General features: G+C 45.3%; 1 protein-coding gene across 6 annotated transcripts in view; it reads left to right on the top strand.

Annotated features, from left to right (window-relative positions):
* SCUBE3 (signal peptide, CUB domain and EGF like domain containing 3) overlaps nucleotides 1–21887 on the top strand; it is a 247118-nt gene that overhangs the window by 205365 nt on the left and 19866 nt on the right. For all 6 annotated transcript variants that reach the window (XM_033919102.1, XM_033919097.1, XM_033919101.1 and 3 more), the window contains 2 exons: nucleotides 14206–14328; nucleotides 17513–17629. In XM_033919102.1, coding sequence (XP_033774993.1) covers nucleotides 14206–14328; nucleotides 17513–17629 — 240 coding nt within the window. The remainder of the gene's footprint in view (nucleotides 1–14205; nucleotides 14329–17512; nucleotides 17630–21887) is intronic.

Below are 21887 nucleotides of genomic sequence, written 5' to 3'. Positions count from 1 at the left end.
CTTTTGTGAAATTGGTGAAGCATTTGCAACTAGTCCAGAATGCAGCAGAAGCCTCATTGACTGCTAGACTGAGGATCCTGACAGGTACTTCTGACCTGGATTGGCCAGTGTTGGAAACAGGATACTGGGCTTTACAGTCCTTTGGTCTGTCCCGATATGGCAATGCGTATATACTTAGTGGGGAAAGGGTCCGAAGGCTATGGCGGTTCTGCACAAGTTTCCTGTTTGCAGTCTGAGGCTTTTGCTGCTGCTTTTTATTTGAGAGGAGGAATTATGCAGTATGAACAGCTAGACCAGTGGTTCCCAACCCTGTCCTGGAGGAACACCAGGCCAATCGGGTTTTCAGGCTAGCCCTAATGAATATGCATGAAGCAAATTTGCATGCCTATCACTTCCATCATATGCAAATCTCTCTCATGCATATTCATTAGGGCTAGCCTGAAAACCCGATTGGCCTGGTGTTCCTCCAGGACAGGGTTGGGAACCACTGAGCTAGACCACGGAGATCTAGCCAAGGGAAGTTATTGAATGTGCCCTTCTCAATCTGTGGTACGGTTGGAATGTTGGCTGGTGCATGCTTTTTCAGTGGCTGCACCACAGATGTGGAATGAGCCATTCATTGTTTTAAGGTCCCGGAGCAGTTTGTTAACGTCCCAGAAAAGCTTGAAGTCCTCTTTATTTGCGGTAGTGTGAATGAACTGCTATCATTGAACTGGACTACCTGTATTTTAGGGCTGTATTGCCTAATATTGTGGGGTTTTAAAGGCTCTAATTGATGATCTCTGTGACTCTCTTGTATTATTGAATTGTATTTTATTCTTAGTACACAATGCAGTATACATAAGTTTTTCGAGAAATGAGCCAGACTTAACAAAATGAATTATTCAAATTGGGCTACTGAATAGCATCTGCTCTATGTATCATCGGTGCTGTTATGTACTATGATGATGTCTTTATTATATTATGCACTAACTGCATTTAACAGGCCATTCTATAATCTTGGCACCCATGTTTACACCGGCACACAAAGGGTTACCATATTTGGGAAGACAAAAAAGAGGACACACGGCTCCGCCCCTTTCACACCCATATACACACACCAGTGGATCAGGTAACTGCACTAGTGTATCTAGTATATTTGATACCCAGAGCCGATCATTATATAATACCCCCTCCCAGTGCCATAGAAGTTTCACATTTCAAGTTCAAGTTTAATTATTATTTGATATATAGCCTATCGTAATACTAAGCAATTATACAAAATATTTAAAATCAGGGGGATACACAACCAAAGTACATAGTGACAAATACAAAAACAGAACGGAATAACATGGCACAAAAGGACTATGGGTGAAATCCAATAAAGTAAAGGAGAGCGAACGAAAGAGGATAAAACAATGGGGGGGGGAAAGGTTTTATTCAGGCTGCTGTTATCAGAAAGGGAAGGAGAATGCGGAAATGTAGGAGACTAGATCAGTGTTCTTCAACCGCCAGTCTGCAGACCGGTGCCGGTCTGCAGAAAATTCCTGCCGGTCCGCATGGGCCAGCAAGATCGGATTGGGGCCATCAGCGTCTGGGGGCTGCAATGGCAATAGGCGGCATCGCCCCCCCCCCCTTGCAATGCAATTCAAGATCGCCAATGGGCCCCCCCCACCCCCCCGCAGCACTCAAGATAGGCAATGGGCCTCCCCCCTCCCGCGACGGCACTCAAGTTCGGCAATGGGCCTCCTCTTCCCCAGGCATCAACAGCACTAAAGATCGGCAACGCGGTGCTCAGCCCAAAGCTTCCCCTCTAACGCAGCTTCCTGTTTCCACCCAGGCAGTTCAAGTCAGAGGGAAGCTTTGGACTGAGCACCGCGTTGCCAATCTGAAGTGCTGTTGATGCCCAGGGAAGAGGAGGCCCATTGCCGATCTTGAGTGCCGGGGGGGCCGTTACTGATCTTGAGTGTCATCGTGGGGGGGGGAGCAACATTGCCCATCTTGTTGCCAAAATTGGAAAGAAAGGTGAGAGGAAGGGGGAGAGATGGGCCTGTGGTGGATGGAGAGATTGAGAGAAGGGGGCAGATGATGGAAGTGGGAATAAGGGGGAGGGAGAAGAGGGCAGATGATGGAAGTGGGGATAAGGGGAAGATGATGGAAGTGGGGGAGAAGGGGGATAGAGAAGAGGGCAGATGATGGAAGTGGGGAGAAGGGGGAAATGATGGAAGTGGGGAGAAGGGGGAGAGAGGAGAGCAGATGATGGAAGTTGGGAGAAGGGGAAGATGATGGAAGTGGGGAGAAGGGACAGATGATGGAAGTGGGGAGAAGGGGGAGAGAGAAGAGGGCAGATGAGGTAAATGGGGAGAAGGGAGAGCAAATGCTGAATGGAAGTGGAGAAAGAGAACACATACTGGATGGAAGGAGGGATAAAGAAAAAGGATGGGGGAAGAAGATAGAGTTAGTGAGATAGTGGAGGGGTGAAGGAAAGAAGTGGCATGCTGTGGATAGACACAATGAAAAGAGGGAAACTGAGGACTGCATTGTAAGAAATAATTTAATTTAGACGGAGGCAAAAAATAAAGAAGGAAGACCAGAGAAGGAAAAGAAAGTGAGAGAGGAGAGAGAGATGCCAGAGAACGGGGAAAGAGTCAAAAGCCGCCCAGATGCCCAATGGAGCTCTCATAAAGAGGACATGTCCGAGGAAACCCTGACACCTGGAAACACTATGAACATATAAATGTCTGGAATTCTAGCACTTATGCACTTATTTATTTATTACGATTTATTTATCGCTCTTTTAAAGGAATTCAGTCGAGGCAATGTACAGCAAGAATAAATCAAACATAGGCAATTGATAATTACAATCTAATATAATAAAACGGTAAGCCGCGCATGCGCACTTCCTATGCATGCATCCGTTTTCTGTGAGCTGTAGCTAGGAAGTGCGCATGCGCGGCTTACGGTCTGGCCTCACGCGAGGCAAGACAAGTGCGCATGCACGCCCTTCCCTGCTCTACACCTGCGGAGCAGCGGCTGCTGGCCGCTAGCACCCCCTGCCCTCTCCGTCGCCTCCCGGCTCCAGCGGCGTGACAGTTTTCAAAGAGGCGCGGGATTCTTTCTATGCGGAACCACCAGCCGTTAAAGCTCCTGGTGCTGACTCCCGACTCCAGCCTCCAACAGATGGCTGCTTCCCATTGGATCCGGCCGCTGGCAGGTCTCGCGCGCAGCAGCCAATGGGTGCCAACCACGGGTGGGGCAGCACCAGAGGGGGGAATCAGGAGAGATGAGCATCAGAGGGTGGAGGAGAGGCAAGGTAGAAGAAGAAAATCGGAGAGGAGGAGAGAAGCAGAGAGAGAGAGAGAGAGAGGACAAAGAGGAGGGGATTGTGAAGGAGGAAGAGAACAGAAAAGGAAAACATAGGAGGAGCATTAGAGAGGGAGAGGAGAGGACAGTTTGCCAGCCTGAGAAACTCCCTAACCCCTTATGCTGCTGCACAGGGAAATGGGGAAAAATGACAGACAGACAGCAGGAGGGAGGGAGAGAGAAAGAAAGAAAGACACAGGGGCAGGGAGAGGGACAGAAAGACAGACAGAGAAAGGGGGCCAGAGAGAGAGTCAGCAGGAGAAGGAAAGGGGGCTGCTTGTAGTAAAAATATTCAAATAATGATACAATCAGTGCATAGCCAAGGATGGGGGCCTGGAGCCTCCCCCCCCCCCCCCCATTTTGGGCTTAGACCTCCTCCAGAATTTCAGCACCCTTTTACCTTTGCTGGTGGGGATGCCAAAGCCTGCCAGCTAAATCAATACAGCGCTGCCGCTCTTCTCCTCCTTGCTCTGCTTCCTTAAGGAAGGCGTGTCGGTAGAATTTGAACCCTCATGGAGCATTTATTCTTTCAAACTAAACTATTACTGCGCCAGGAAATCTTCAGTATTGTTGAGCTCAATGGATTCAGGAGAGCTTACAGATTTCCTGAAAGTCCTGGCCTTTACTTTCCTAGAAAGCTTTGAGCAGAATCTTGACGGGTACTTTTTATTTCTGGCTCCTGATAGGCCGATTTGGGGTTTTTAATCCTTTCTCTACCAAGACGTGCTATAAGGTGAGAATTCCTCTTGTCTCCTGGGCCCATTTCTAGCGTCTGGTTGTCTTTATGAGGCTTTTGGAATCTTTCTCCCAGACATTCTTCAATCTTGCTAATCCCCATCAGTCTGTGAGTCTCTGAAAATCCTTGCCTGGGCAGAAAGGATAATTACTTACCTATAGCGGTTGTTTTCTGAAGGTAGTATTTTAATGGATTTATACAACCCACCTCTCAGGGAATTGCATGCTTAAGTTTTGATCTCACTTTCAGCTAAAGTCAGAAGGGCACCTATGGTTTGAATAAGTACTTGAATATGGGTTGCTAGATAGTTTTAAATTAGAAAACACAAGGCTTGGCAAGCTACTTTGGCTAACGTGAAGATTACATGATATAACAGCATGAATCTTATGAAATTACATTCAGAGTACAATTAAGGAGGAATAATTCTATTTCCTTAAACCATATCCATCTTTTCTACGTTGTTCACTTGTATTTGTATGTCTCTAAATTACTTGTGGGGCAATTCTGTAATTTCACGCCTCCTTCTGGAGCCCTGGTACAGGGTCGGTTGTATATTGGCCTCAGGGTGCCCTGATGCCATTATAGAATACTAATGCAAATCCTGGATTGGTTCACTCAACGGAAGGTATGCCCGCTTATGGCAGGTGTGGTGCAGTGGTTAAAGCTACAGGAGGAAATATTTTTTTCACTCGGAGAATAGTTAAGCTCTGCAACGCATTGCCAGAGGTTGTGGTAAGAGCGGATAGCGGAGCTGGTTTTAAGAAGGGTTTGGACAAATTCCTGGAGGAAAAGTCCATAGTCTGTTATTGAGACAGACATGGGGAAGCCACTGCTTGCCCTGGATCAGTAGCATGGAATGTTGTTACTCTTTGGGTTTTGGCCAGGCACTAGGACAATTAAGCCATTGTAACATCACTGATGAGGTTGGCTCTGAGGCATTGTGGAATGAGGCATTATGACATCACAGTCTCAGCTCTGGAATGTTGCTCTCATTGGTGTTCCGGAATCTTCCTATCCTTTGAGATGCTGGAATGTTGCTACTCTTTGGGTTTTGGCCAGGTACTAGGGACCTGGATTGGCCACCGTGGGAACGGGCCACTGGGTTTGATGGAACCATTGGTCTGACCCAGTATGTCTATTCTTATGTTCTTATATTCTCAACACCCACACTGCTCCTTGTGACCCTGGGCAAGTCACTTAATCCCCCCCCATTGCCCCAGGTACATTACATAGATTTTGAGCTCCCCGAGGCAGACAGGGGAAAATGCTTGAGTTTCTGAATAAAATTCATGTAAACCATTATGAGCTTCTCTGGGAAAACTGAATGAATGAACTGAATAAATGTGCCATTTAATGCACTTTCTATCAAATCCATGTATTGATGCTAGAGATGCTAACTTTCTTCCTCTGTGTTCACTCCCTTCTCAATTGCATATGTAGGTTATTATATGCAAGCCTACAGTTGAATGTTGAGGACAACCATTGCATGTGGCCCATATGTCTGAATTTATATATGAAAAATATGAGTAAATGCAGGTATGCCTTTTACAGGATTGCCCCACTGGCTAGTGAAAGTTGTTTGAATCTGTGAGTATGTATGTATATACGGTGCAGTTTTCAAAGGAATTTCCCTGGGTAAAGGGCTTCTCTGAAGACGAGGAATATTGCAAATCCTCAAAAGTGGGTGATGTCTGACGGAGCCTGGCGCAGGAAACAGCTCCTATAGCTTAGAACAGTGTCTCTCAAACTTTTTTTTTTTTTAGCTCTGGCACACTAAAAGGAGCAAATGTTTTTCGTGGCGCATTATAATTGAAATTATAAAATTGCAAAACTAAAAAATTAAATGTGAGAGTTATTTATTTAAAGTTCTTAAGCTATGTATGGGTAATTGTAAAAACAGTGAAAGTAAAGTAGATAGAATAGAATTGCTAATAAATGCAAAGGATGTGCTTGTTTTTGAGTGCAAATTAACTCAAAACGCGGCTTGATAGTCGACAAGCAAACGGGCATTCCACCATCCACCATCAGCAGTCGATCTCTTTTTTTTAAAAAAAATTAATTTAATTTCTGTCAGAGTTGAAAATCCAAGTTCACAAAGATAAGAAGATCCAAACGGTAACAAAGCTTTGATTGCTTTGTTGCTCGAGTTAGGATAACTACTGCATTAAAAAAAAAAAAAAAACCCAAACTAAAATTACTTGCTGGTAAGTTTTCAAGGACCAATCATGTCAAAGAATGATGCTTGTCTGGGCAGTTGTATCCTTATGCACAGAGACGCTCGTAACATTGACAGACTCTTGCGTACACGACGTACATGTCATCTATTCTAGTGTATTCTTATGAAGAAAGTTTTAAAAAATAAAGTAAAATCCTGGAATCTCTCGTGGCACACTGTTTGAGAGACACTGGCTTGGAACAACCAGCAGTTTACCACTTCCCATGCTCACCATGCAGGGCCCCTCAATCTTTGTTTCTCCACAGAGCTCGTAGGAAGTCTTTCTTATGGTAATTTTCTTCTATAAGTGCAATTTCATACATGAATTTTTTGTCTTTTTGACAATCTGACGTAGAAAAAAGCCGCCATAACCGGTGCAGGTACTCAGAATTGGTGCTTGCATCGCCTGGAGCCTGATCACGATCCTTCTCAGTGTAATCCGTATCTTCAGATGACAAGGAGAGTGCCTCGTGGCCATGAAGAGCAGAGAGGACTTTGAGGGGGTCTTTTGGAGGATAACTCCTGAAAAAGAAGGCGGCAGATTTGCACTGGCCTCAAGGGTGATATGAGAAGCATAGTCCTCCAGAGCTGCTTGAGTAGAATTGGATGGCATTTGTACAGAAGACCCGCCCCCCAATCTAGGAGGAAGCCATTAGAGGCTCCTCCGCCTTGAGACCTTTTCCTAAAGGGCTTCCTTGGTCTGAGGAGATGCAAAAAGATCTGCTGAGGGTGGGCCCTGCTTGTGATGTGGCATGCCTGTTGTTCCAAAATGTGGTTAAAGTTCTTGGCTCAGCTTGTTTTATGGGACTGTTTTTCCGCACTAAATACATGGCTCTGAGTGTCGTCTTTGGTATGAGTGACCATCCCGACACAAGCCTAGAGGGATCCCTATCATGCTCTGGCACCTGGCCGCTTTTGGACTACAATCGAAGAAAGTGTCTGACCCATTTTCTGAGGACAGGTCCTCCTTTGCATTTTGTCTGAGACTGAGAAGCGAAATAATACAGAGTAGAGAATGACACGGAGACAACTCAATTTCCCTGTCCCATTCCCATGAGTTTTGTCGCTGTCGCTGTCCCTGTTTCCTTCCCCTGCCCCATTCCTGTAAGCTCTGCCTTAACCCTTTCAGGACCAAGGGACATATTTGTCCCATAACTTTAAAATCCTATAAATTTTGATTGGGATAGTCTACAGTTCTAAATTTGATATGTACGGATTCCATATGATACTGCCTTTATGTAAACAAACTGGTTCCGACATTCATTCATTAGCGTCGTTGCTAGATTGACGAGAAGATTCACTTGCCACACTGTCCATAAGCCAGAAGTGTGATTTTTTTAAATAAAAATAATGATATTTCACAAAAAAAATCAATTTTTTGGCATCTGCAAGCCCTTTTTACCATAAAAATGTCGTCAAAACCACAAAAATTGGCCTACGATCCTTATGGTCCTGAAAGGGTTAACTGCACAAGCCTCAAACACTTATGAAGTATTTGAGGCTTTAACAGATGAAGATGGGAGCTTTCAGGAATGGGGCAGGGACGGGAAAAGAACTTGCGGGGATGAGACGGGAAAATGAGTTCCCACGGGGAAAAATTTGTCCCCCATGTCATTCTCTACTTGGGAGAACAGTATAGAAACTGAATAAATACTAGTGTGAAAAGTTTCAGCCTCTGATAACCAGAGCTGGTATTGTGACATCATAACGCCACCAATGGCTAAGAGCCAACTTCATCAGTGATGTCACAATGGCTTCCCTGCACTATACTTAGCTCACTTGTGCTACATTTTGATTTCTAGAGTGGTGCAGTGCAGAGAATGACACGGAAACAAATTTGTCCCTGTCCCCGCAGGAACTGAATTTCCCTGTCCCTGCCCCATTCCTGTAAGCTCTGCCTTAACCGCACAAACCTCGAACACTTATGATTTTAAAGTGTTCGAGGCTTGTGCAGATGAGGACAGAGCTTGCAGGAATGGGGCAGGGACAGGAAAAGAATTTGCGGGGATGGGAAAATGAGTTCCCGCAGGGACGGGGAAAAATTTGCCCCCCCCCCTGTCATTCTCTAATACAGAGGAGGTTAATGCTCTGCCACTCAGTCACTGGGGACATGATGATGTTACATCCAAAGCAGAAGGATTAAGCCTGTTTAAAAAAAATAAGTCTTGCTGTGAAGGGTCCTGAGAGGCTGCTGTACGTTTCTTTTCATTGTCACAAAAGTGGGTACTGCATGAGAGTTGCATTTTCATGCCCTCAGGGGGTGGGGGAGGGGGGAGGCTTCAGGACATTCAATCTTTACCAGAGAGCATTTTATTTCGGGTTTGTAATTTCTGAGCGGGTGGGCGGTGTGCTCTTTTTGGCCCGCTCAAAGCAACCTCTTTGTTTTTTGTTTTTTTTGCTGGTTTGTTTTAGTCTTTTCTAATTTCTCCTCTTAAGTGTCGCTTTGTAATCGGCACGAATAAATAATTTACATGTTTTTGGCACTGCGTTCACTGGGGAGGGCTGTAATAAAACGCAGCAGAGAAGCGGCCCTAGGTTGGCAGCTGTTTCTTTGAACTAATAAGTCTTTGCATTTCCACACAATTTTCTCCCCCTACCCAGCGGCTAATGAGCAAATCAACTCAGAATAAATAGCCGAGTTCAGGTTTTTAGTTTTCTTTTTGCAGGTTTCTCCCTTAAAAGAAGAAGCCGTCCCCCGGATCTCAAGACGCTGTCTTAGGACTGGTCACTTAGGCGCGACGTCTCAAGGGATTTTCCCCAAGGATACGAAAGAACAAAGATCATTCATCCCATTCAGTGGCGTAGGAGGGAGGCTGGCGCCCGGCGTTGCTGCGCACCCCTCCCCCACCACTTGAGCGCCCACCGTGCATCTCTTGAAATGCTCGCTGGCTGTGGCTCGTGCCAGCCTCGGCTCCCTTCTGACGTCGCGTCCTGGTTCCATGGCCAGGGCGTGACGTCGGAAGGGGGATGAGGCCGGCGTGAGCAGCAAGTGGACGATGCCGCTCGCGTTTGTGAACATTTAAAGAACATAAGAACATAAGCATTGTCTCCGCTGGGTCAGACCCGAGGTCCATCGCGCCCAGCAGTCCGCTCACGCGGCGACCCAACAGGTCCAGGACCTGCACAGTACTCTTCTATCTATACCCTTCTATCCCCTTTTCTAGTAGGAAATTGTCCAATCCTTTCTTGAACCCCAATACCGTACTCTGCCCTATTACGTCCTCTGAAAGCGCATTCCAGGTGTCCACCACACGTTGGGTAAAGAAGAACTTCCTGGCATTCGTATTGAATCTGTCCCCTTTCAACTTTTCCGAATGCCCTCTTGTTCTTTTATTTTTCGAAAGTTTGAAGAATTTGTCCCTCTCTACTCTCTCTATGCCCCTCATGATCTTGTAAGTCTCTATCATATCCCCTCTAAGTCTCCTCTTCTCCAGGGAAAAGAGACCCAGTTTCTCCAATCTCTCAGCGTATGAAAGATTTTCCATCCTTTTTATCAGACGTGTCGCTCTCCTCTGAACCCTCTCTAGATACGTGGAGGGGGGGTGGACCCCCTGCGAAGACGGCGCCCATGTCGGTCCAACCCCAGCCCCCCCTTACCATGCCACGAATGACATTCCTGCCATTATTTGAAGAGATTAAACCAGCTGCTGACCAGTTAGGGCGAACTGCTCATTTTCAGCTGCGCTTTGCCTACTCAGTGCTGCTGAAATTCGCAGTAGGTGCCTCATTCGACGCTGGCTGAGTTGGGAGCATTCTGGGAGCAGAGTCGGCACTTGGCGGTGTAAATGCTGATGGTCAGTCCTTACGTGGTCAGGTTTAGTGCGTAAAAGGGATCACATAAAACTCGTATTTTTTTTCTGCGCTACCCCATGGCCACTTAAGGGCTGAATACCAACTTAAGCAGCTATGTGTTAGGCTTTAAATACCCTTTTTAGTTTTTTTAAGTCAGCTAAGTCCGCAAAGGTCCTGGCTTTGAATTCCTGGGAATAACTTCACCAGCAGTGAGCAAAACGCTCTCCTCCGTCAGCTGAATATTGGATGCTTTCTTTTTTTTTTTTTTTCAATTATCTTTATTAGCAATTGCAAAAGGGAACAAACAACCAAAAGGGAATCAAATAGAAACAATACAAAACAAACATGTATCACAGTAGGAGGTAGCGTTCTTTCTATTGCTTAATACAGTGTTGCGCAAACCTTGCTAAGCCGCAGCACCCTAAAAGTGGTGGCCGCAGCTCGAGGCATCTGGAAATGCATGGATGTCAACGCGATGACGTCGCATGCACGCGTGAAGACCTTCCAGTCGGGGCCCTGAGTCGCCAATGTGGGGTGCTGGAAGGGACGACGCACAGAGAGGTGGAGAGGCGCTGACGCCAGCTGACTGCCTACAGGATATGCCTCTCACCACGAGAGGCAAATCCTGTGGGCAGTCAGCCGGTGCCTCTCCGCCTCCCCAACGTCCCCAGTTTGTGAAACACTGGCTTAATACCATAGTCTGTGATGTAGCCAGACATGAATTTTTCAGGGGACAAACGGTTAACCTAGTGGGCACTAGGCACTCCCTTACTTCATTCCTTTCTCCCCCTGCTTCGTCCCCCACACCCACCAAAAATAAAAATACCATAGCTAATGGGGTCTCCAAGCCCTGCCAGCTGAAGAAATCCACAGCCCGTCCCGAGAACGGTCAGCACAGTGGAAAAAGTGTAGCAGTCAGGAGCAGCACTTTCAGCTGCTAATGCCGTCATTGTGAGCATGCTCAGTTCTCGCGGGCAAGCATGTGGCCTGCCCCATCACACCCCAGCCCCGCCTCCAATCCCAGCCCAGCCCCGCCCCCCCCACTGCCTGTTCTCATCACATTGTAAACAGTATACGCCAGTATGGTGAGTGCAGATGGTAAAACGAACACAGAAAGCCTTTAATGTGTCCTGTGCTAGACAATTTTTTTGCTGCCTTAGATATGCATTAGCACCTAAAGCAACTTAGGAAAAGGGCCCCTAAGTTTGAAAAGTTGACCCACAGACTGGTAGAAAAAACAACCATCTGTCTACCTGTCCTTTATCCAGTGTATTTTCTACAGACCAGATAGCTTCAGAATACCTGGATAAAAGTAATCAAATCACTTATCTGGCTATCTTTAAGCAAATATCCAGCATCTAAATATTGACCTTAGCAAGCCCTTTGCTTTGGCCCTTATAGTGGCCAAAGCAAAGTGTTATTCTGCTCAGATACAAGTGCAAAAGAGCTCATTGCGTCTACATGACAACTTGCTCTTGGTCTTTTGTGCAGCTGTTTGTATTGTGCAAGTATGTTTTTGAATGAAAATTGAACGGAATGATTTTCATTTAGAGAACGGAAGTATAAAAACATCTGTTTAAAAAAGACAGCAGAAAGAGAGTCCTGTATAGTTTCGTAGGATAAGTAGTTCAGAAGAAAGGTCTGTCGCTAGCACTCAGCTTCGTTGCATGGAGTAGTTTAAAAAGTCTAAAACTCTGATGTGGGCCATTTTCCAAGGTTAGGAAAACCCCATTTGGTAGGGTTTCCAGACGTCTAGATTTTGCCAGACGGCTTTTTAAAACCTAGCACTTTGTCCGGGTTTTGAAAAGCTTTCCTTCATGCAGGAGGACATCCGCACAGCGGCTATACTCTCCAATGAATGTACACAACTTTAGATGTTACGTCCAGAATTTTGGGTGTCTATTTCTTAGCACAACTTAGCAAATGGGCTCCTTAAAGATCTATCCCGTTAACAGGTTAAATCTTCTGAATACTTATCCAAGTGCAAAGTATTTCAGATGACCCCCCCACCCCCACCCCCCACTTCCCCATATCAGTGATGCTTTATTTCTATCATTCACTTTTTACTCTTATGGATGCCTGGAATGCCCTCCTGAGGGAAGTGGTGGAGAGGAAAACAGTGTTGGAATTCAAAAAAGCGTGAGATAAAAAATAGAGGATCTTTAATTAGAAAACGAAGGATGTAAATTAAAGAATTAAGGCCAGTATTGGACAGACCTGCACAGTCTGTGTCCCATATATGGTGATTTGGTGTTGGGTGGGCATCAATGGGAACATGAGGATTGTGATACTGGCCAGACTTTACGGTAGATATCCTGCAATCAACGGGATGATATGATAGGCTGGAGTGAGCTTGGATGGACGGCAACTTCAGCATTGGGAACCTAGGACAATACCAGACTTTACAGTCTACAGCCCAGAAATATCAAAGAAGAGACAAATTAAATGAATCATATACTTTTAATGGGCATAACTAATGGGCAGACTGGATGGACCGTTCAGGTCTTTATCTGCCGTCATTTACTATGTTACTATGTTACCTGGCAGAAACTCAAAGAGTAGCAACATTCCAGAGCTTAGATAATGATGTCATAATGCCTCATTCCACCAATGCCCAAGAGCCAGCCTCAGCAGTGATGTCACAATGGCTTGATTAGATGGCAACTTCAACAGTTGGAACCTAGGACAATACCAGGTGGACTTTACAGTCTATGACCCAGAAATAACAAAGAAGAGACAGGTTAATTTAATAATGTACTTTTAATGGGTATAATTAATGGGCAGACTGGATGGACCGTTCAGGTCTTTATCTGCCGTCATTTACCATGTTACTATGTTACCAGGCAGAAACCCAAAGAGTAGCAACATTCCAGAGCTGAGATTGTGATGTCATAATGCCTCATTCCACCAATGCCCAAGAGCCATCTTCAGCAGTGATGTCACAATGGCTTGATTAGATGAAACCTAGGACAATACCAGGTGGACTTTACAGTCTATGACCCAGAAATAACAAAAAAGAGATAGGTTAATTTAATCATGTACTTTTAATGGGTATAATTAATGGGCAGACTGGATGGACCATTCTGGTCTTTTTATCTGCCGTCATTTCATTTACTATGTGTTCATGTGTGTAGAGATTTCTATCTGCTGCTTTTTATTTGTCGAAGTCTTGTCATATTTCACTATTCTGAGAAATTCAACAGTATAGTTCTAATCCACAAAATTGAGTCCAAAATTAGGAATCTGATTTGATTTTCTCAAAATAATAGCAGTGACTTATTTTGCTAAGGGTCTACCTTTGCTAGATACATAACATGACCATTTATTTTTTTCCTCAAAACAGGACAGGAACACACACACACCCCCAGTACCTTTTTTAAATCTCGGTGGCTACCTGATGTCTTCCGGCAGTGACAGAATGGCACTTGCAAGAACTGACAGCAGCCAGTCAGTGAGCAGCGCGGGACCAGGCATGTGCACCGCTCTGCTGCTGCCAGAAGAAATCAGGACAGGAGGCAACCGCCGGGACTAAAAAAAAAAAAATGTACCGGAGTGAGGGGGGGTTGTATTGGCTACGGTACTTGTTTCTTCAGCGGGCCCCTGAAAATGGGACATTTCAGTGTCCCAAAACAATAGGACAGGCTACCTAAAAACGGGATGGTCCCATTCAAAACAGGAAGTATGGTCACGTTATATATACAACTCAATATCGTATCATTTGAAAAATAATTCAATAAATTCAGGTGATCTTCATAAATCACTTATCCCTAATCACCTCTTATGATATATCTAATAATGATCTCAAATAATAAATATATGTATATGTGAAAAGCTCAGACCCAACAACCCACCTCTAGTGATAACACACGGAAGCAGTTGTAAATGAGACCATCACAGCCATTCACTGTCTCATACCACCGCATAATATTAGATCTTAAACTCTATAACTTCCACTTATTACTTATGTTTGGCAGTGGTCAGGCTGTGACTTCTCAGCAACTGCTCCGGAACAATATTACAAAGCTTTGATGAATGCCGTGTCTCATTTATATATACAACAAAAAACTCCATATTGTTTTTTTCACAGGCAAAAATTCAAAATGTTTCTCCTTTCTTGCAGATGTCGATGAATGCAGCATGAATCGAGGAGGCTGCAAGTACGGCTGTGTCAATACGCCAGGAAGTTACGAGTGTACCTGTCCAGCCATCTACAAGCTGCACTGGAATAAGAAAGACTGCATAGGTGCGTAAGGCCATGCAACACTGCCATCTAGTGAACAAAGAGCACATATTAAATCGGCGGCAGCTGAGTCAGGGCTGGGGAAACTTTTCAACCCATGATTTTGACCACAGCAGTCAGTGTTTGTTTTAAACACCACAGTCACCACAGTTAAAGGTGTATCTGGATATTCACCACCAATATCCAGGTGTTGGCCAGTGCTGAATATCTGGGTATAATGGGCCAAATCAGGAGTTACACAAATGGGACTTTGTAATAAACTTTGTTTTAATTGTGGTTAAGTCTGCTTTCTTTCAGATGCAGCTTTTAAGTAGATTGAAACCGATGCTATCATCTTATGATTTTTGGCTTGTATTCCAAAGTATAGTGTTGCAGAGGTTGGACTACTGTAATACTCTACATTTAGGGATCATGTTCTTCCTTAGATAATAGTAAATTTATTTACTGAGTATACTTGGAGACAAAAGAATTATAGACATACACTTCCCCCTCAATATTCACGGGAGTTAGGGGCAGAGCCAGCCTCTGAATATTTTTAAAACGCAAATAACTTTTAGGGCTGGCTCTGACCCACCCCCGCCTGCATCCCAGACCTTCCCTGCTGGTCTAGCAGCAACACAGGGCAGGATCGATCTTCCTACGCCATTTTGATGACTGCTTTGCACGGTGCAGGAGCGTAGGAAGATCGATACTGCCCTGCGACACCGCTAGACCACCAAGTAAGGTCTGGGGAAGGTCCGAGATGCAATGTTTCTTTCCCCCCCCAAAAAAAAATTGCGAATAACCAAATCCACGGGTACTGAAACTGCGGATTCGGAGGGAGAAGTGTACAGCTTTTCCCAGAGTCAGTTTTCTTACGGACCTCAGCAACACCACTCACTGCCCAACAAAAGCTCATAGCAGTAAGCTTTATGTGTCCTTTCTCATCATTGGTCCCCAATATTAATTTTAAGTATTTAATTCTCTTATTAGACTCCTAACATTTTCAAATCTTTATTTCAAACATTTCACTTATCTTAAAAGATTTTCCCCATGGTACGATCAGGGAGGGCCGTCCTTTGTTATCGACTCGAGAAGTATGGTGGAGTCACTCGCAAAGTATAGTGAAACCTAGCATTTTGGAACCAGGTGGACTTTACAGTCTATGACCCAGAAATATCAAAGAAGAGACAAGTTAATCATGTATTTTTAATTGGGTATTTCTAATGGGCAGACTGGATGGACTGTTCAGGTCTTTATCTGCCATCATATACAGTCAAACCTCGGTTTGCGAGTAACCCAGTTTGCGAGTGTTTTGCAAGATGAGCAAAACACTCAGCAAACTTTTGACTCGCAAACTGAGTGTTGACTCGATTTGCGAGCACCCCCCCCCTATAACCGGCATCGCTCCCCCCTGCTCGCAAAGACCCCCTCGCACTAACCGCCCCCCCCCCCCGAACAACTTAATCTTACACCCTCCCCCCGTCTAGCGCAGGCACAGATCATGTGCCTAGAAGATCTTCCGGCTTCTGCCTGCCTGCCTTGAGCATGCATCTGCGCATGCTCAAGGACTTCTAATTCTGCATGCGCAGATGCATGCTCAAGGCAGGCAGGCAGGCAGGCAGAAGTGGAAGCCAGAAGATCTTCTAGGCACACGATCTGTGCCTGCGCTAGACGGGGGTGGGGGGTAACTTTAAGTTGTTCGGGTGGGGGGGCTGGTTTGCGTGGGGATGGGGTACCGGTTGGAGCGAGGGGGCCTTTTCAAGCAAGGGGGAGCGATGCCGGTTATCGGGGGGTGGGTGGGAACGTATCAAAGCGAGTTTCCATTATTTTCTATGGGGAAACTCGCTTTGATAAACGAGCATTTTGGATTACGAGCATGCTCCTGGAACGGATTATGCTCGTAATCCAAGGTACCACTGTACTAGATTACTATGTAAATGTTTACTCTGTGGAATGACAATGTTAGTGGTTACTGTTTTCGATGCCTTACCTTACATTACATGTATAATTTTATATAAACATGTATAACTCTATGTAGCATGTATTATTCTATGTAGTGATATGCTGCTTATAACCCGCCTAGAACTCCGATTTGTGAGGATTCGACGGGATATAAGATTGCTCATAACATAAATGGTGCCCAAAAGCAATCCACTTGGAGTGCTATTCTATACAAGGCACTCTGAATTGGGTGCCATTTATAGAACAGCTCGTCAAACCTGGCGTAAATCCTGGTGTGTAATTAGTGGAACGCCCCTGACCCGCCAATGCTCCTCCCATAGCCACACCCCCTTTTGAGTTGCCCGCTCTAAGATTTGCACACAGATCTTTATAGAATAGGGCCTAGCAAGATGCACGTGCAAATCCAACTTGTTCTCAATGAACGCCAATAATTGTTAGCACCTAATTATTGATGCTAATTGGCTTTGTTGCCGGGAAATACTTTTAAAACCAATAGGAGGAATTTTTGTTTTTTTTCACTCAGAGAATACATAAGTTCTGGAATGTGTTGCCAGAGGATAGAATAGCTAGTTTTAAGAAAGGTTTGGACAAGTTTCCTGGAGGAAAAGTCCATAGTCTGGGATCCGCGCCCAAACAGCAACTAAATCCTTGCGCTTAAATTAGACGCAAATCCTCAATGTTGTCTAACAATGAGTACAAATTCTAGAAGTGACCTTTATCTGCTCATGCCCCTCTCATGGCCACACCCCTTCTCATAGCCACACCCCCTTTTGAATCCACATAATGTATAAAATGCTATCACTTACCCCCTCTTTTACTAAGGTGCGCTAACCGATTAGCACGCTCTAATCGAATTAGCGTGCGTTAAGTGCTAACGCATCCATAGACTAACATGCACGCATTAGCGTTTAGCGTGCGCTAATCAGTTAGCTCACCGTAGTAAAAAAAAAAAAAAAAAGGGGCCTTTCTCACATTGTTTAGTACATGAAGGCACGCTCTTTTACACTCTTTTGGCATGGTGTAAATTGTCTTACCTTACCTTAGATGCACTGCTGTCATCTACATTAGTGTTCTATAAAGAGATTTTGGCGCACAGATGCAATTATAGAATTTGTGGCCAGCACTTGGCATCAGTGCTCCTAACTGGAGGTAGAAAATTATAGAATTTCCTCCTCTGTAAAAGCAGGTTCGTTCATCATCATTGTCTATTCCCATTTTATGAATGCGTGTTTATTTTCCTTAGAGCTTGTAAAGTGCCTGCCAAACGCTGCGCCTCATCGGGCCACGCTCACCTGTAACAAAACTGGGAGGAAGGACAGCTGTTCGCTCACCTGCACGTCAAAGGCCCGCTTCCTACCAGGTAACAACTCGGGAACCAGACGACAGTATGGTCGGCATACGGTTTTGCAGAGTTCATTGACGCTATTAAACTCAAGATTGTATCGGTTACGAGGGGAATTTTCCAAGAGATTTCAGGGTAAAACAGATGTTTACCTTAGAAAACCTCAGGGCTGGCTCAAGAGATTATGTCGCCCGGGCCCATGTCCCACCTCTTGGTCCATGCCCCACCCCCCCCCCCCAGGTCAGTTCCTCCGTCCCTCCTCTGATGCTACTTCTCAGGCCCAGCAGGATATGGCTTCATAGGTCAGCAACAGTGTCGAGCAATAGCACTTCCCTCCGCTGATGCTGGCCCTCCCTCCTTGTGGCAGCTGGCATATGAAGCCGCATTCTGCTTGGACATTTGGGGCTAGTTTGTTTAGGATTTGTTCATTGGTCGTTTTCCAGTGGTCCAGGGTGTCTTAGGCAGGAATGGGGAAGGATAGTAATGAGTTATCTATTTCATTCCAGTATGATTCAGGGGCTACTTTGTTTCTATAATAAGAGGCTACTCTGGGGGAGGGGGAGGGTCGGTTTGGTTATTGATATCTCTTTCCAAAATATGGTGATTTCTAGGAGTAGGTGGTGTGACCAAGGTACTTTGGATAGGGAATTAAATTCTAGGTAGCTTGTGCTTTTTCTGAAATGGAGGAGGCGAATAGATCTAACTGATGACCCTTTTCAAGTGTGGGCTGTTGAAACAAGGAGTTGAGATCTAGTTCATTTAAGAGGTCAAGGAATTTCATTTGAGAGTTTGAGGTTGAGTTTAGGTGGAGGTTAAGGTCTCCTATGATGAAAGTGGAGCCATATTGTACCATTCATTGTTCTTGAGATCACGTCTGGTATGCACAATAGTATGCAACAGATGGAGTGTGTCCACATGGGATTGAGGTGAGTACGACTTCATCAGTTTAAGTGATTGGGATTTTTATTAGGTTGTCTGAGTTTGGTTTAGTGATGTGATTGTGGGGTTACCAGATTTTCCTTCAGGAAAATCCAGACCCATGGCCACGCTTCCAGGACTGCCCAGTTCCGCCCACAGACAGCATCCGCGCATAAGTGGATGCCCCTTCCCGATGCAATTTTGTCGGGAAAGTTTTCAAAACCTGGACAAAGTGCCAGATTTTGAAAAGCCGTCCAGACCTGCAGACATGTCCGGGGAAATATGGACGTCTGGTAACCCTACCGTTAATGATGGCACGTTGCAGAAGCATGGTGTTAGGTCAAAAGCGCGCCGGGACAAAGGCGCGCCCAGACAATTGAGCGCAGCACGGAAGCGCGCGCCGCTCAAAATTACTGTTTTTAGGACTCCGACGGGGGAGCGTGGGGGGGGAAACCCCCCACTTTACTTAATAGACATCGCGTCGCGTTGTGGGGGCGTTGGGGGGGGTTGTAACCCCCCACATTTTACTGAAAACTCCACTTTTTCCCTGTTTTTAGGGAAAAAGTTAAGTTTACAGTAAAATGTGGAGGGTTACAACCCCCCAAACCCTCCATAACGCCGGCGCGATGTCTATTAAGTAAAGTGGGGGGGTTCCCCAACAAAACCCCCGTCGGAGCCCCTAAAAACAGTAATTTTGAGCGGCGCGCACCTCCGCGCTGCGCTCAATTGTCCGGGCGCGCCTTTGTCTTTCGCGCCGTTGTCTATGAACCCAGAAGCATCGGGAACAGAACAGCTCTCCCACGCTGGCCTGACTCACTCCCGTCCTCTGCCGATGCTGGACTCCAGTAGGGCAGCTCCTGGTGGCAATGGAGCTGCCCTGTGTTTAAGGTTGGTACCTCTGGGCTCCCATTAACGGCAGCACGTAGCAGGAGCGTTGGGGGTGGATTTAGTGACTTAGAATCGCAAGGAGCTGCAGCGGGAATTGAACCCATTTCCCTCGGTTCTCAGGCCACGGCACTGACCATTAGGCTACCCCTGCACTCCGGTACTAGTACGGAATACAAGCACTTGCATACATAAGGTATACACTTACCTGCAAAAGCCTGCTGAATGCTGGTATTAATTGCACTTACTTTCAGGGATGCCCCTGGTTCCTCCATACCCCATGCATGGCCACGCCCCCTTTTGCGTGGCATGCACTCAATAGAATAGGGTATTTATTTATTTTTAAAATTTATATTCCGCATATCCTACAATTCTAGGCGGATTACAAGAGACATCCAAAATACAAAAGGACTTAGTACAAATAACAATTTACAACCTGACAAAATTCCAGACACAAATAAGAACATAAGAAGTTGCCACCACTGGGACAGACCAGAGGTCCATCACGCCCAGCGGTCCGCTCCTGCAGCAGCCCATCAGGTCCCGTACCTGTGAAGTGGTTCCTGACCATTTCTGTTATCTACCTCTACATCAGTGGTCTCAAACACGCGGCCCGGGGGCCACATGTGGCCCGCCAGGTACTATTTTGAGGCCCTCGGTATGTTTATCATAATCACAAAAGTAAAATATAACAGTTTCTTGATCATATCTCTTTAGCTATAAATTACAATATTATTATTAAGACTTAGTCAAAAGGAAAGATTTATAAACTAAAAAGAGTTTTACCTCATGCAAAATTGTCATTTCTTTAATAAGACAAAAAATAGAACCCTAAATGGAGGAGGTACAACAACAAGCTAACAAATGAAAGAACCTCCCTCACCCCAAGAAGTCTGCAAAGATTAGGGAAAAGAGATGAATTCCTTCTTTATTTTGATAATGTGTGTTTTTTTCATTTGAGTTTTTTCACACATTGCACATTTTGCACTAGTTAAGCACCACAAATATTATCCGGAGCAAGCCCGGGGATGTTTCGCAGTTAACACCTTTCTGGGTGTAAATTCGCGACAGCTTTTCCCTGGAGTTTCCAGAGGTTGCTGTGTGACTGAGGGCTTGTCCGGTTAATGCTCTTAAATTAAATTATAGAATTATTTTCATTTTCTGCTTAGTTTGGAGTTGGACTTCATCTCTTTTCCCTAATCTTTGCAGACTTCTTGGGGTGAGGGAGGTTCTTGTATTTCTTTAATAAGACATTAACTATTTTTTTCTGCGGCCCTCCAAGTACCTACAAATCCAAAAGGGTTTGGGTTGGAGACCACTGCTCTTCGTCTATCTGTAACCCTCAATCCCCTCATCCTTTAGGGACCTATCAAAACCTTCCTTGAACCCCTGTCGTGTGCTCTGGCCTATCACAACCTCCGGAAGCGCTTTCCATGTGTCCATCACCCTCTGGGTAAAAAAGAACTTCCTCGCATTTGTTCTAAACCTGTCCCCTCTCAATTTCTCCGAGTGACCCCTTGTACTTGTGGTTCCCCGCAGTCTGAAGAATCATAAAAACTATCCCTGCAAAAATACAACTTTCTGCCTTCTCCTGCTTTACTGAAAACGGACAGTTGGTATTTCATTTATTTATTTATTCAGGTATTTTTATACCATTCTCCCAGGAGAACTCAGAACAGTTTACATGTGCTTATTCAGGTACTCAAGCATTTTCCCCTATCTGTCCCGGTGGTCTCACAATCTATGTAATGTACCTGGGGCAATGGGGGGATTAAGTGACTTGCCCAGGGTCACAAGGAGCAGCGTGGGTTTGAACCCACAACCTCCGGGTGCTGAGGCTGTAGCTTTAACCACTGTGAAACTCTAGAAATCAAAATGTAGTAAAAGTGAGTCAAGTAAAGGACAATCATGCTATTGTGACATCACCGATGAGATTGGCTGTTAGGCATTGGTGGAATGAGGCATTATGACGTCACAATACCAGCTGGTTATCAGAGGCTGAAATGTTTCACACTATTTATTTATTCAATTTTCTATACTGTTCTCCAGGGGAGTTCAGAACAGTTTACCTGAATTTATTCCCTGTCTGTCCCAATGGGCTCACAATCTATGTAATGTACCTAGGGTGATGGGGGGGATTAAGTGACTTGCCCAGGGTCACAAGGAGCAGCGTGGGTTTGAACCCACAACCTCAGGGTGCTGAGGCTGTGGCTTTAACCACTGCGCCACACTCTTCCCCCAGATTTAGGAAGTGTGCAAAAACAATACAGACTTAAGCCCTTTCCTAAGCTTGAATGGTAGCTTATTCCAGCAAATAGGGCCCTGTAAAGAAAAAAGGAAATGGTACAGGTCAGATCCAATTATTGAGTAACACCAATTATTGATCCTTAATGGCTCATTAACCGATTAATTTCTGTGCGGATCTGATATCAGCATCCAAATTTGGGAGACCTATATAGAATCGGGGTGGGGG

Source organism: Geotrypetes seraphini, chromosome 13 (assembly GCF_902459505.1).
Source record: "Geotrypetes seraphini chromosome 13, aGeoSer1.1, whole genome shotgun sequence".
Lineage (NCBI taxonomy): Eukaryota > Metazoa > Chordata > Amphibia > Gymnophiona > Dermophiidae > Geotrypetes > Geotrypetes seraphini.
This window is presented reverse-complemented; position numbering and strand designations above follow the sequence as displayed.